This window comes from Crotalus tigris, unplaced genomic scaffold (assembly GCF_016545835.1).
Source record: "Crotalus tigris isolate CLP2741 ecotype Arizona unplaced genomic scaffold, ASM1654583v1 scf7180000017568.12009008, whole genome shotgun sequence".
NCBI lineage: Eukaryota > Metazoa > Chordata > Lepidosauria > Squamata > Viperidae > Crotalus > Crotalus tigris.
Genome location: NW_024096478.1, coordinates 9,971,861 through 9,987,665, shown reverse-complemented (window position 1 = coordinate 9,987,665; position 15,805 = coordinate 9,971,861). Strand labels below are relative to the sequence as shown.

The 15,805-nt window shown below is 38.2% G+C and overlaps 1 protein-coding gene across 2 annotated transcripts in view; it reads right to left on the bottom strand.

Moving 5' to 3' along the window:
• The window catches only part of LOC120312515 (rho GTPase-activating protein 7-like), a 109,082-nt gene that overhangs the window by 32,477 nt on the left and 60,800 nt on the right, over positions 1 to 15,805 (bottom strand). The window contains exon 1 of one of the 2 annotated variants that reach the window (XM_039353326.1): positions 6,183 to 6,893. The exons of the other annotated variant lie outside the window; for it this stretch is intronic. Within the exon in view, the coding sequence (XP_039209260.1) occupies positions 6,183 to 6,195 (13 nt within the window). The 5' untranslated portion in view covers positions 6,196 to 6,893. Of the gene's footprint in view, positions 1 to 6,182; positions 6,894 to 15,805 lie in introns of those variants that run through there. 2 annotated transcript variants of the gene reach the window in all.

Sequence of the window (15,805 nt, the reverse complement as noted above, 5' to 3'; positions counted from 1 at the left end):
CATTTAATTGTTTAAGCATGTAATTCCAAATCAAAGCAGATAAGCAAAGTACAATGTGGATTAACGATTTAATTATAAGGTTAGCAGGCTGTATAAAAGGTGTTCATGCTTATATTTAGGAGTAGAAATTAAAATGAACCAACATCAATAACGAAATTCCATGCATAACTTTGAATGTAATTCTTTGGCTTCAGCATAATATGAGGTGTAGATCAAATCAATGAATTTTCAAATCCAGATTTATGTCTTCATGTGTCACCCAAATGTAGGTAATTGCCATTTATTCAAAAACATGTTTAAATACTCATCCAAAGGCAATATTAGACAGTGGTTGAATATTAGCGGTTTCCAATTATAAAAACCTAGCAATGCTGGATTATAGTTGATGATCTCAATTATTTTTTTGCAGGGTGGGGTGGGGGTAAATAAAGTCTGTGATAATTATTAGATGAATGCAAAGTCCACCTGCAAACTTTGTATATTGCCTGCAAACTTTGTCCATTATCTATAACTGCAAGCTTTGAGACCTGCAAACTTCAGCCATTGCTCTTTGGAGCAAGAGTTGTATATATTATCAGTTAACCAGGAGCCCATCTACATATTCAATCTGTTCAAAAGTAGAAACAGAAGTATCAAAGGAGCTCTAATAAAAAAGATGAGGAGATAACAAGGAACACTATTTTATTGCTATTACAAATGGAAAACAGATTAGAATGAGTGCAGAACCATACCCCCCCCCCCCAAAAAAAATCAGGAACTGAAAGTAGATACAGTAGTGGCCAAAAATTGTGGAAACTTTTTGGGAAAAGTGTATTTTTGAAGTTTGATGGCTAATAACACTTTTTTTTTGGAGTAGTACCATAAAATTATATATCAATAGAAAGATAATTTAATCAAGAATGTAATGCAACATAGTTTGTTCAATTATCTGTACTGTATTCTATGAAAAATTATAGCCAAATAACCAGAAAAAGGAAGCTCAACTTGCTTAGTTGATATCAGGTAGCTTTCCTTCCTCTGATTGTAGCCAATGTGCATGAGTGTTTAGAGAGCCAATCAGGTGTCATCTTGTTTTGGCAATGAGCCAATCATCACAGTAGGATTCAGTTACTGATGTCATGTATTGAAGCTGAGAGGAGGACATTTGTTAGTGTGTTATGTGATCACTATCAAGTTGATTGGGGTTTTTTTTCTTTCATTTAGTGAGCTTGCAAAGTGTAATAAAATTAATGGTGCAAAGAGTTCACTGGTTGCCCAGAAAGCGATGTAAAATAGTAGTATTAAATGTACAAGGCTACAGTTATAAAGAAATTAGAAGAAAAATTGGTGGAAACTTAACAAAGGTGCCATTTCTACTGTACACTTTCCCCAAAAGGTTTCCACAATTTTGGCCACTACTGTACAAGTATTAAGGGTAAAGTATTAAATAACTTCATTATCAACCTATGATTCAGGCAAGAAACCACACACTGATCTGTTAAAAATTACTAGAGCTGAGCTCCAGAAGAAGTTAAACATCTGTGATAGATTTATAGGAAAAGGAGTAGATAGCTCTAACCAGGTGCACCCATCTCAGTTCAAAATCCTCTGCAAAACACTAATCCTGATCTTTCATTCTAACCCTCTGCTGACCTAAAATCATGATACTTCAGCAGCCATACCAAAGAGGAAGAAAGAGGGAAGAGGAGGAGGAAGTAATTGTTGCCTTTTTCATAACTTACATAGAACATGGTGGTCAGCCAAGGAAGAAAGGGAGAAGAAAGACTAGATTCAATGTATCAACAGACTCAGGCTTAACTCAAAAGTGACTTTTATGATTACATTCTTAGCCACAATAAAAGTGACTGCAGTTATTTCTCAGTTCAATAATCTGGCTGCTTGGGGTGGGTGGCAAGATCTTGGCAATGCTTTACCATTCATTCCACCTTATTTTCCCTCATATTCAACAGTTACAAAATGATATTTTATGAATTATATTAGTTAATTGATTGGTTTAAATACTGTTTTTGTTTATTAAAAAAAAAGACCTGTGAATTAATCTTCTCAGTTCCAACCAAAAAAAAAAGCTGCACCACCAATTATATTCTTCAGGAAAGAATATAATTTTTATGATCACCCTCTCCCCTTCTCAACCTGTTTTAACTTTGACACGATATGACTAATTTTGATAGAAATTTCATCATTTCTCAAAGCCAAAAAAAGTTACAAGCACTTTAAAGAAATATTTTTGGAGTAAGAATCCAAAAATTCTTAATGATGTCCCTGAAATATGCCCATAGTAGCTGAACGTTCCTGCAGATTTTATCCTATCCTAGTTTGTTTGTTTGTTTTTAAGTTTTCTAGATGTCTCTTTTCCAGTTGTACATATGGCAGAGCACAGTTTGCAATAGTTTTTCTCAATCTGCTTGCAGTCTGGAGATTGAGCTAGATTGATTTTCAGATCTATCCAGTGTGAATCAGGCTATTTCTAAACCCTGTAAGTGAGCCAAGCAGATTTTGCTCTCACCTTGCAGGCATAAATAGTTAATATTGTACATCACAGCTTTGTGGCAGCAATTTTTAGAAAGATACCTTTTCAGTTTTTGAACCAGAACTCTGAAGTCCCTGTTTAACATTTGTTCTCAATACAGCCATCTATCCATACTCTGTGATCTTTTTCATTCCTTAAAGCTAAAAGAAAAGAAACTTCATACTGAGAGATGCGGAGCTTATGTGTGAAAATAAACCAATGAACAACACACCCATCTCAAGTATCATAGGAATTATGTGTGTAAAAACACTTACATATTGCATTAACACTGAGAGAAAAGAAAGTTCAGATTGATCAATGATGACATCTTCATTGATTAATTTAAGTCTTTTTCTCTTAGTGTTCATGCAATATGTAAGTGTTTTTTATTGATGGCCTTGTATTCAATTATCCTTACAGCTTTCATCAGCAGAATGGAAAAAGAAAATTACATCTAGACCAGGGGTAGGCAACCTTGGCTCTTTTATGATTCGTGGACTTCAACTCCCAGAATTCCTGAGCCAGCATGGGAGAAGCATGGACTGGAAACATCAGTGAAAAAAAAAATGTGTGTGCCCCTTACTCCCTATAAAGTAGTTTGGACTGAGAGATCACTTTCTGAGGTCATCTAAGGAACATTTGTGGATAAGGAATCTTAATGCCTTTATCACATTACTTAGATTTTGTCTCCTGAAAAGCTGATTTATCTTATTCTTCAATAAATTATTCTAACACATTTTCTTATACATTAGACTTTTTATTTCCCAAATTTGATTAACTAACAGTCACTCAAAAAACTCTCCAAGCTTTTAAAGTATTTTACATTATTATCATTATATGGTGCCAACTTCCAAAGAATTATGATTCCCCGTCTTTGCATATAATACACATTTCCTGACTTGCTAAACATTTGAACAGTTGAAAGTTTCCATTTCCTGCTAATTTCATTATTCAAAGATTAAAGATTCAATTTATTGGGGAAAAAATCACTGTTAGATCCTTTTCAGAAATTATGTAAATATGCACAGTGAATCTTGCCTAATTTTGAATTACACTGAAAAACAGTAGTAAAAGCTTTATAACGTCATTATAAAGATGTCTCTGACTCAGACGAATATGCACTTGAGAAAAGTTAAAATTGTGCCAAGTAGCAATATCAAATATGTGCCTTCTTTTAGTAATAATTTGCACTGTAAACTAGACAATAAAAAGTTAATAATTTAGGTTATGGAATCATAACCTAGCACATATCCCCTCCACTGTGGTCAATAAAATGCAAATTTATGGATTGTAACCATACTCAATATGAATTAAAAGGAGAAAGACATATAAGTCAGAATATTTTTGCAGACAAAAATAAATTATTGTCAACTGACCCATATATTTAAATCTGTTACCTCTGATGTCTTTTTTTTACTATTTTACCTTTTTATTACTGTATTTTACTGAACTGTAGTGCAACTTAAAATTTGGTTATAGTCAATACCTTGGTACCATTATTTTAATTGGTAATATAAATTTGACATTAATTTCTAAGATAGTGGTGATGAATATATAGCCAATTAGCTGTTATTATAAGATAACTTCCAATCTTAGATGCAAATGTTCATAATCCACATCACAAAATATTCTCAAAAAATATGCAGGAATTTCATAATTATATCTAATGCATATTTCTCAGACAAAATGTCTTCCAGTCAAATTAATGTGTGTTTAGCAAGTTATATTCAAATTCCTTACAAAAACAGAACCAATGATGCTTCTCTTCTCTCAGTAGTATTTTCATAGTCTTTACAAAAATCAATTGGATCTGCTAGGAGGGATTTTGTAAAGACTATGAAAGTACTACTAAGAGAAGAGCAGATCAATGGGATGTTATTTCCAATCAGATATATGTAAGATTGTTAATACCAACTGTATGTTATTGTTTGTTGCATCTAGACATCAAGCTCAATAAAAAGGGATTATGATACCTTTTCCTCTACTATATTTGTCCTGACACATGTGACTGTGGTTCTTCATTTTACCTGGAATAGCCCTATCAGAGCAGCAAAATAAAAAGACTGACAGTATTCAACAACGTTTGCAGGATTTACAGCTGTCATAAAAGCCAAACCATTAACTTTTTTGCCTATTGCTCCTTTTGTCTTTAAACCCTTAACCCCATTGTTTCCCCCACTACCATCCCCCAGGCCTCCAGAACCACAATCAACAAACACTGGGCTTCCTTGGCAGTTGGATTAGACAAAAGCCAAGCATTGGAATTCACAATCCCCCTAGGAGTAGCTACGTGCCATCAGCAACTGCGTTGACAAACATTTTAGACAACCTTCTGTTTTAAGACTGTCTGCTGACTGGGACAGAAGCTGGGAAATAAATAAGGCCAACACAGGTCAGATTGTGGCTCAGAGTTTTCCCATTCTATGGGAAAGATGCTTGCCAACAGGCATATAGGGGCTCAATGTACAAAAGAATAAAGCTCAGTGTACAAGAGACTTGTACTACCAGAATAGTATTGTGTTCATGCAGTAAGTAAGAGAAAAAACTGCAAACATAATTGAGGAGATAGCTATTCAAATAGTGTGTGTCCACATGCGTGTATATCTCTCTCATACATAATACACACATAAAGAGATGCACAGTTTTATCCCCTTTATTCTGATTTGATACACCTTTAAAATAATACAGCTTTTAGAGGCAGGTTATATTTTCCTTCCCCTCCTATGGAATACTAACAGAATTCTCGATATATCTTAGTTATATAGACTGAGAAAGAGTGAAACTTAAATAACTGACCAGAACAGTTTAAAAATATTTTCCATATATCTTTTCCCAACAGGCTCAGTTGCAGAAAAGAACTCAGCTTAAGGCCAAGCCAATTTTACATACTAAAGAACTGCTCTCATTCCCCCCCAAGCTCAGTCATGGCTATTTAAGGATATAATAATGTCGAATTTTAATTTTAAAGAACAATACCTACATTCTCACATTCCAGGAGTCTAAGGTCAGGAAAGGTTAGCAGAAGGAGTAACAGTCAAAGATTCACTTCAGGAATATTCAGAAACGACCATAAGCATGGAATGCAAAGTATGTATGGGACTGTGCCTCTTGCATTTCTTTTTTAATCTCTATTTCCCTTCCTACCAGACGATCCTGCTTGCTATCTAGAGACGCATCACTGAATTACAACACAGCTATTCAGCAGTAAGATTCTGTATAAGGGTTCAGCCTCAGGAAATGACACAAACCCTGGGAATCCGAAGTGAGGCTGACCCTCTCCACAACGAAATCTGCTCCCCCTTCCCTTCGAGGGATCGATCCATCAGTGGCCAAGCCCAAAGCTACGAGAAGCCACGCGTTCTCTCCTGTCACGTTTTCCAAATCTGACACCACCGCCTGCCTCCTCGGCTTCGCTTCGCTTCGCTCCAGAGATGCCCAGCTGAGATGTGTTTGAATATTACCATTCGATATTTAGTATTAGAATATTAGAGGCCCAGCTATTTAGGGCGCACAGCAATCCGGACAGCTTCATCCCGCCCGCCTTCCCTTTAAAGCAGTCTCCCATTCTCCATACAGGCTCACTTCCAAGCCTTCATTCAGCCCAGCCTCCGCCCTGACCAGCGGAATCAAGGCGACCCAAGCAAACGTGTGACTTTGTGACGACCATACTTACGCGTTAGTATCATGCTGCCTTGGTCGTCCGGCTAACTGGTATTCCACGCTCCTGCTTTACTCTCTATCCATCCTTAAAAACCGCTCCGCCAACCAAAAACCGCCCAGGCAACGCCGCCTACCGTCCGTGCCAAAACCGGCTTGCCGAAGAGAAGCGAAAAGAGCCTAAGAAACGGGGGGGGGGGCGCCTCCACCGAGCTCGCCAGTCACTTAGGTGCGTGCTTTTTGTTGCTCGCTCGCACCGCAAGCCCCCAGTTCGTCCAACCGAAAGCTACGCGAATACGACGCGCCCGTCCCGCTTGCAACGGGAAATGAGCGAGGCGGGGCCTTGGCTCCTCCCTCCTCGCCGCCTTTTCTGAGGAAGCGAAGATTTGCCAGATGCTCTCCGAGGTTTTAGCGTGGATGGGAGAATTTGCAAAGTCCAAGAAACTGACACGCATAACTGACATGCAAATCAAGGAGTCGATCGCTGTTGATTATGAATGGCCAGGTACCTGTCCCCTCCTTCTCTTTCCCCCCAGTTTCTTAATATCAGATCATCTGACCGAAGCTTTGTTTATGCTATGAGCAATGGTCCTGATTTCTCAGAAGTTGCAGTGGACGGAATCCTTACTCATTAGATCTGTGTTTCTCAATCTTGAGAAGGTTAAGATGCGCGGACTTTCAGCTCCCAGAAATCCCCAGCCAGATGAAATCCACGCCTTTTACACATTACCTATTAGCACCACCAAATTACTATACATACTGTTGAGCATCTTCATTTATGTTTCACATTAAGTTATGACTTTGGACTCTTCTTCCTTGCCGTGCTTCCTTGCCGTGCTTCCCTAAAGTGCTTGTGGGGAGGAGAGAGCAGAAAATATGCCATTATACTTTTCCTCTGCTCATCCATCCTGAGCACTATTAAGCCTGAGGCTGGGAAGTGATGCTACCTTAAAAACTTTAATGTGGGGCAAGTTAAAGAAAGTGATAGGTGGATTCTCTTGGCTTTATCTGGCTTCCCACCAAATATCACCAGCAGGTATGAAAAACATCTACCAGTTGTGAGGGATTTTGCTCTGGAACATTCATCTGGCAAATAGACTCTTTTGTTTTCACTAGTCTATTTAATAAACTATATAGTATTACACTATAGTTTTGCACTTTGTCATACTAGAATTCAACATAATTCAGGCACAGATAATTGAACAAATAAGTGTTTTAAACTTTAAGACAGCTGACTTCAACAAATTAAGAGTATAGAAAAGATTCCACGGATGGAAATCCTGAAGGGAAAAACAGTTCAAGATGCTTGCGAAACTGAAAAACAAGATTACAAAAGCCCAGTCCATCACAATACCACTGGGAAAGAAAAACAAGAAACCCCAGACAAAACCAGCATAGCTGCATAAAGAACTCTCTGAGGGACAAAACTGAGGGACAAAAAGGACAAGTATGAAAAATGGAAAGAGGGACACATTACTAGAAATAATTCCAGCAAATAGCTCAAATCTGCAAGAACGGAGTCAGGAAAGCTAAGGATCAGAATGAACTAAGTCACAGTGATGTCAAACGTTTTAGAGACTGAGTGCCCAAACTGCAACCCAAAACCCACTTATGCATCGTCGAGTGCTGGGTGGATGTGGCCCATTGGATGGGTGTGGCCAATTTGGTAGGCGTGGCTGCAGTGTTAACGGCAGACTGGGTGGGACTAAAAAGTTTAATCAATTCCAACTTTGCAAGATCTTTTTTTTTCCGGTGAGAAGTTGAAATTGACTGATTGAATCTTTTTTTTTTTTTGCACAAGGCAGAGGCCTAAAACAAAAAGGTTTTATAAAACCCAGCTGAAGGCCAAGGACTGGGCGATGGCGTGCATGCCCACAGAGAGGGCTCTGAGTGCCACCTCTGGCACCCATGCCATAGGTTCGCCACCACTGAACTAAGACTTGCAACAAATGCAAAAACAAGCAACAAAAACAAATGTTTCTTTCAACATGTACCGAACCAGAAGTCAAGTAAATAATCCGTTCACTAATGGAAGAAAATGGCAAGGTGACATACAGCAATTCCTTCTTTGCATCTGTCCTCACACAAAAGGAAGAGAAATAGTACAATGTACCAAAAGCAGCATCAAGGGAGGGAGAGTAGAAATGTAAATCAAAATAGGCAGGAAATTGGTAAGAGAACACCTATCCACTCTAGATGAGTTCAAATTGCCAGAACCAGATTATTTAGTTCCTAGGATTCTGAAGGAGCTAATAGATGTGATCTTAGAACTACTGAATGAAATATTTCAGATCTCCTGGACCACGGGGAAACTGCCGGAGGACTGGAAAAGAGCTCCAGTCTTCAAAAAGAGGGAAAAGGTGGATTCAGGAAACTACAAACCGATCAGCTTAACTTCAGTACCAGGGGAAATCCTGGAAAAGATAATCAAGCAGCAGATTTGTGACCACCTAGAAATGAAAAGTGAGAAATGATTACTAGAAGCCAGCATAGGTTTATTAAAAACAGATTATGCCAGACAAACCTTACTATTTCTTTGATAAAGTGTCTACATTAATGCTGTGAATATACAAGGGCAATTCAAAAATAAACTTCCATTTGGTTATCAATGACAGACACTCACAGATATAAAACTTTTATTATACACATTAGAAAACTACAACATTACATTACTTTTCGACATAATTGCTATTCAAATTGAGGCACTTGTCATAATGTCTTACAAGGTTTAAAATTCCTTAGTAAAATTCCAACACCAAACCAGAAGTGGTGCCATAGAAAATCCCGTCAAATGTGAAGATGCCAAAGGAGTACTGCTAGTGAAGTTCATGGAGCGTGGTTTGACCATCCATTCAAACGTCTACTGTGAAACATTACAAAAACTCAGACAAGCCATCCATAACAAGTGTCGGGGCATGCTGACTTCCGGTGTGGTGTTGGTTCACAATAATGCTCGCCCGCACACAGCTAGGCGTACCCAAGAACTTTTGAAGCAGTTCCGTTGGGATGTTTTTGATCACCCCCCCAGCCCAGATTTGGCTCCGAGCGACTGCTACTAAGGAATTTCAAACCTTGTAAGACGTTATGACAAGTGCCTCAGTTTGAATGGCGATTACGTCAAAAAGTAATGTAATGTTGTAGTTCTCTATTTTGTATAATAAAAGTTCTGAATCTGCGAGTCTCTGACATTGATAACTAAATGGAGGTTTATTTCCGAATTGCCCTCATAGTATACTTGGATTTCAGTAAGGCTGTTGACAAAGTAGAGCATATCAGCCTACTTTATGGTAAGATAGAACAATGTGGGATAAACAGTATTATTACCACCAGATTGATTGGCAATTGACTGACTAAGTGCACTCAGCATGTATTCCTATATCTACATGGAAGGAAACATGCAGAGGGTTACCTCAAGTTTCTGCCTTAGGCCCAGTACTCTTCAGTATCTTAATAAATGATCCAGATGAGGGTATACAAAGGAACTCATCAAATTTGCAAACAACACCAAGCTAGGGGGAATTGCTAATACTTTGGAAGATAGACTCAAGATTCAGAAGGATCTTGCCAGACTTGAGCATTGAGTCCTCATCACCAAGATGCAGTTCAATGGTGAGAAAAAGAAGGTTCTGCACTTAGACAGGAAAAACCAGATGCACAGATATAGAATAGGCAGTACCTGGCTCAACAGTAGTAATTGTGAGAAGGACCACCACTTAAGTATGAGCCAGCAGTGTGCTGCAGCTGCCAAAAAAGCTAATGCAATCCTAGGCTGTATCAACAGAGGGCTAATTTCAAGCTCACATGAAGTGATAGTATCTCTTTATACTGTATAGGTGAAGCCACACTTGGAATACTGCATCCAGTTCTGGTTGTCATGATACAAAAAGTTGTTGAGACCCTAGAAAAAGTGCAGAGAAGAGCAACAAAAATGATTAGGAGTCTGGAGGCTAAATAGTATGACGAGCAGTTAAGGGAACTTGAAATAACTAGCCTAACAAAGAGGAGGTTTAGGAATGACATGATAGCTGTCTTCTGGTGCTTGAGGAGCTGTCACGGAGAAGAGACAGTCAACCTATTCTCCAAAGCACCTGAGAGTAGGACAAGAAGCAATGGGTGGAAGCTGGTTAAAGAAATCCAATCTGGAACTAAGGAGAAATTTCCTGACAGTGAGAGCAATTAATCAATGGAACAGCTTGCCTTCTGGAGTTGTGGGTGTTCGATCGCCGGAGGTTTCCAAGAAAAGATTGGACAACCATTTTGTCCCTTATGGTATAAAGTTTCTTGCCTTGGGCAGGGGGTTGGAGAAGACCTCCAAGTTCCCTTTCAGCCTTATGAATCTATGATTTGGTACAAAATTACATTGTGACTTGGCATTTAGTATAAATGCATCAAATCATGGCTTAACTTACAAGCCATGATTAAACAAGTCATATTGTAATATGCTGTGTGAAGCCATTCCTAATGTCTTGTACTGTAGGAACACAGGCACAATGAATCCAAACAGCCACAAACAAAACTGCTTCCCAGACAATGTTCCTGTGTAATAGCAATGCAAGTAAAACTACAGATATCTGCCATATTGTAAGGTGCTCTAAAGCTCTGTGATAGTAAAACATATTAATGGGGTGCAGTTTTCTAGTTCCAAATAAGGGAACAACTGATAAGAACCCCACCCCCAACCTAAGAAGTGTCTTCACGTCTCTCATTTTGACACTAACATGTACATTGGTAACTAAGACCTTTTTATTTTAAAGAAAGATAACTAAATACAAAAGTTTGGAGGAAACATTTGTGTTTAGTTATCATTTTGCTTATTGTTTCCAACTGACTGCAAAATATAGAAACAAATTCCTGATGAATGGGCACATTTTAGGGAAGCTTATGTTTATCTTACATATCACTTGGAGTCAAAGAATAACAAATTGCAAACAAGTCTGATGATTAAAAATGAAAAAATGCAAATGATAATTCACTACATCAGTAAATTCTTTCGAACCATGTATATGAACTAATCCCTACAGTGAGGCAACATGCCGTAATCTCTTTTCAAGTCTTTATGAGCACAACTGAAGAACTTTAAATGCATAAAGAGCTTCATGCTAAAGTAATTTTGTTGACAAATATCCATTTTAGATGTATTTAAAAATGTTGAAGTCTGAATTGTCTTTTTTCTCAATGTGTGTATCATTTTTCTTAAATATTGCCTCAGTTTAAAAACTTTCCAATAACACAGTATTGCGAATCATTTGATTTATGCAATTAATCACACCGTATGTGTTCGAAACTACCTTCAGTGGTCCTGTGGGAAAAGGAGATGTATGTATATAAAAATATAATTATCCCTCATTATCCAGAGATACAACTGTAGAAGATGAATGAATCAACAGCCTGTACAAATTAATTATATATGAATCTGAAATTCTGTCTCCTGCAAAATATATGCTGAACAAAGTATTTGGAAAAAAACAGGAAGAAGAGAAATAAGCTTTTACATGTTGTAATCAGGTATCCTAAATTAACTGTCTGAGACAGACAAATCCTTTGCTTTTGTCTAGAGTCTAGACAATCGCTACAGCTTGATCAGTAGTAAATTTAAGTGTTTAGGATTGCTTAACTAGGTACAATTTCTTAAAATAAGTTTCCCAGGTATTTATTGTTACAACATAATAGCTTTATTCCTGAAGAAATATGCCAGTAGAATTCTTCCAGTAACATCAACATCTTCATTTTATTAAGGAAGCAGGTTCCTAATAATGGGAAGCATATGGAATTGCTGTATTGTCTCTTTCTCACTTTTAGATGTATTTATTTATTTGAAGCACTTATATAGTTGCTGATCTTACATATTATAATCCCAGGAGGCTCATAAAGCAACAATAAAAATATGAAACTTTAAAACAAAAACAAAAAACAGCTGGTGCCTCAAAGGCAATATATTCCCACACATCCATATCCAGCTGCACTCGGTGGCATCCTCACTCTACCCAATGCTGTGGGAAAGACCAAGTTTTACAAGCAGAAGGCTGTGAAATTGGAGACCTGCCACATCTCAAGGAGAAGGATATCCCACAAGGCAAGGACTACCTCAGAGAAGACAGGCTTCGAAGGTTCTGGGAGATGATAGCATTTAAGAGAAGAGATCTAGAGTAGACCCATCCATCCTGAGCATTTTGGTAGAATGGTCAGATACCCTTTAGGTAAGGTAGTCCTACAAATCTCCTGGTCCTATGTTATTCTGGTTTTAAAGCTGATAACCAGTAACTTGAATTGCACCAAATGAGACCGTGAGAAGTGCAGCACATGTGATATGGTAGTGATATAATATGTGCAAACCATAGAACACTGAGAATTGCATGCAGTGCTGAATTCTGGACTAGTTGTAATTTCCAGATAGTCTTCAAGGACAGCCCCAAGCACAATGTAGTAATCTAACTGGGAAATGATTAGAGCATGAATGTGAACAAAGCCTCCTGAACCAGGAATTTGGCATGTAAAATAAATCTATGTGAAGGCCCTCCTAGGCCCAACTGCTACCTTCTCCTGGAGCAGGAGTTGCAAATCTTGGAAAACCCCAAGTTAGGCACCAGTTCTATCCAACTGATATACTTTAGTCACTTCAAGCTGGCATCCAGCTGTGACCAATGTTGAGCAATATTATCTGACAGATATTGAAAATATTTCTCTTAATCCCATGCAGACTGTACAGACAAAAAACATATGTGTGAAATGGTTGCATTGGACCAGAAGACTTCTTCTCATCCATATGCATTCACTGTATAATCTTTTTAAAGCTTAGGTTACTGCGTTCTCTCTGTGGGCCCAATCAAAGAAAAACTTTTTTCCCCTGACATGTACCCATGACCAACATGATGGTCAATGGTGAGAAATACTGACAATTTAGTACAATGTCTGAGAACCATAGGTCCTGAACCCTGTTTCATGTAAAAAAAAAAAAAAAAACCTGGGACCAATTTTAAGACATGCAGTGTAGTTTCCATGGATTTGCTATGATCCATCTGCAATGATGGTTCCCTACAGATTGAAGAGAATAATTCAGAAGCTGGGACCTGCTTGTACCTCGCGAGGCATTTAAACTGTGTATTGCCTCCAAATAGCACTAGCAATAGCACTTATATACTCCTTCACTGTGCTTTACAGCCCTCTCTAAGTGGTTTACAGAGTCAGCATATTTCCCCCCAACAATCTGGGTCTTCATTTTGCCAACCTCGGAAGGATGGAAGGCTGAGTCAATCTTGAGCCGGTGAGAATCAAACTGCTGGCAGTTGGCAGAATTAGGCTGCGATGCATTCTACCCACTGAGCCACCACGGCTCCTACAACATTTGTCTTCTTTTGCCTAGTATGAATTGTGTTAGGCATGCAGAGATGCAATTCTATAAGTGTGCTATTAATAACAATCTAGCATTACAGCAAATTAGCAATTCTGCAGCTGAAGCAAAATTGACCGAATAAAAAGTAGAAGCACATTTTGGGACCCCCATATCCCCATTTGGATAATAAAACCATAAACATGGTCTCCAAGCTGCTTACTTTAAAGAAAACCTCAAACTATTTCAAGATTATAAAATATTTAAGTCTAAGTAATAGGGCAAATAAGGACAACCCTACTGATAAATCTTGTGTCACAGCTCATACTCCACCCATTATTTGTTAAATAAAAACACATTTCTTTCTTTAAATCAGATCTTGGCTTACCATCTCTTCCCCAAAAGAAAGCTGTCCTGCCTAATCTGCATAAGATCAGGTCCAAAGATTGGATAAAATGAACACAAACGGGAACAGTAGATTCTTTCTACAGCACATGAATTCATCATGTAGAGTAAGATTGGGCAACTTTCCCTCTTTCCAGGGCCCATTTCCATAAGAGTTATCGGCTGAGTCCACTGGCCAAAACAAGTAGTAGGCAATGCCAGAGGAAAAGTGGTTGGGTCTATCTTCCCCCTTTATAACAGCCAAGATTTAGTCAGAAGTTGTATTTATCTGTATGGTGTCTTGCAAATGCTAAATGCTCCTATGTTTGCCACATTAATGACAAAATGGAGAATGACATCATCATTCTGAAATGGACATGTTGATTCAAAATATATTTTTGGTTTATGGTCATGAAGGGTACACTATTTTTTAAACAAATTCCTGAAAATTAAAAAAAACACCACATTTTACTAAGACGAATAGGTGTGATATCCTTCTGAATAAAATGTGCAAACCACAACACACTCCAAAATCTGTCAGAAGATGGTTTCTGTTGCTGGTTTCTAACTCATAAGTCTATTTTATTATTACATATTTTGTTTTAATCACTTTTATAAAAGGACTAGGATGATGCAAGGACAATTTAGAACCCAGGTTACTTAGGAAATGTGCCTCCAAAGGAACTAATTTTAAGATTGTTATCACTAAGGGACTGGTTAGCAGTATTTTAAATAAAGCTAAATGTAAAGGTTTCCCCTGTCTAGTTATATCTGATTCTAGGGGATGGTGCTAATCTCTGTTTCTTGGCTGAGAGAGTCAGTATTGTACACAGACATTTCCTTGGTCATGTGACCAACATGACTATATGCTGAGGTGCATGGAACACTGTTAGCTTCCCACTGAAGTGGTACCTATTTATCTATCACATTTGCATGCTTTTAAATTGCTAGATTGTAGGAGCAGGGACAAGGAATGGTAGCTCACCCTGTCGCATGGCACTTGGGTCTCAAACCCAGGCTGTCATCTTTTCAGCTGACAAGCTCAGTGACTTTAACCACTGAGCCACTGTGCCCCATAGTTTAAATATGGAAATGAATTAAAGAAGGGAGTATCTTCTCTTCACCCAACTAAGAATATAATCTAAATCGGAGTATAAAAAAAAATTAGGGACATAGAGGAAGCAAATTGATTTGAGCAATGAGCTGTTTAAGCATTTGAAGCATCTTGCTGAGATGCCAGTGTGGGATAATATATTTCATTATCCATTTTGTGGGACCTTCTGTACAGCCTACTCTAACAAAGCTCATGCTATGTGTTTTTTTAAAAAAACAAAAACAAAGCCAAGTACAGGTAATCCTCAAGTTACGACAGTTCACTTAGTAACTGTTCAAAGTTATGTAATAATCCCCCCAAGTATTTATATACAGTCCCAAAATTACAAATGTTGCAGCACCATGGCAGTCGTTCACCCTTATGAACGACCGCAGAGGCACTGCAACATTCATCCTGCCTATTTCCCCTCCCCACAATTGCTTCCCCCTCCTATCCTGCCGCACTGAACTCACTTTGTGAAGATCTGTCTCCTCTCTGCTATAGTTTCTTTGAAAGTGGAATGATTTCACTTCCAACATCTGATCAGCTTGCAAATACTTTTCGTGTGCTGAGAGAAATGTTCTGGGCACCGTGATCTCACAGGACTTCAGGCCGTGAGATCACGGTGCCCAGAAGTTTCCATTCTCCGCACAAAATGTTTGCAAGCCAACTGGATACTTTGAGGGAGCAAGGCTCCATGTAATGGCAGGCTCCATTACAATTGCAACTTGAGGAAAGTGTCACAAGTTTCATTTGGGCCCTCAAAAGAAAACACAACCAAATAAGCATTGTATTCCTAGAGTTTTTCACTGCTTTTACACAGTACTGTAAATAT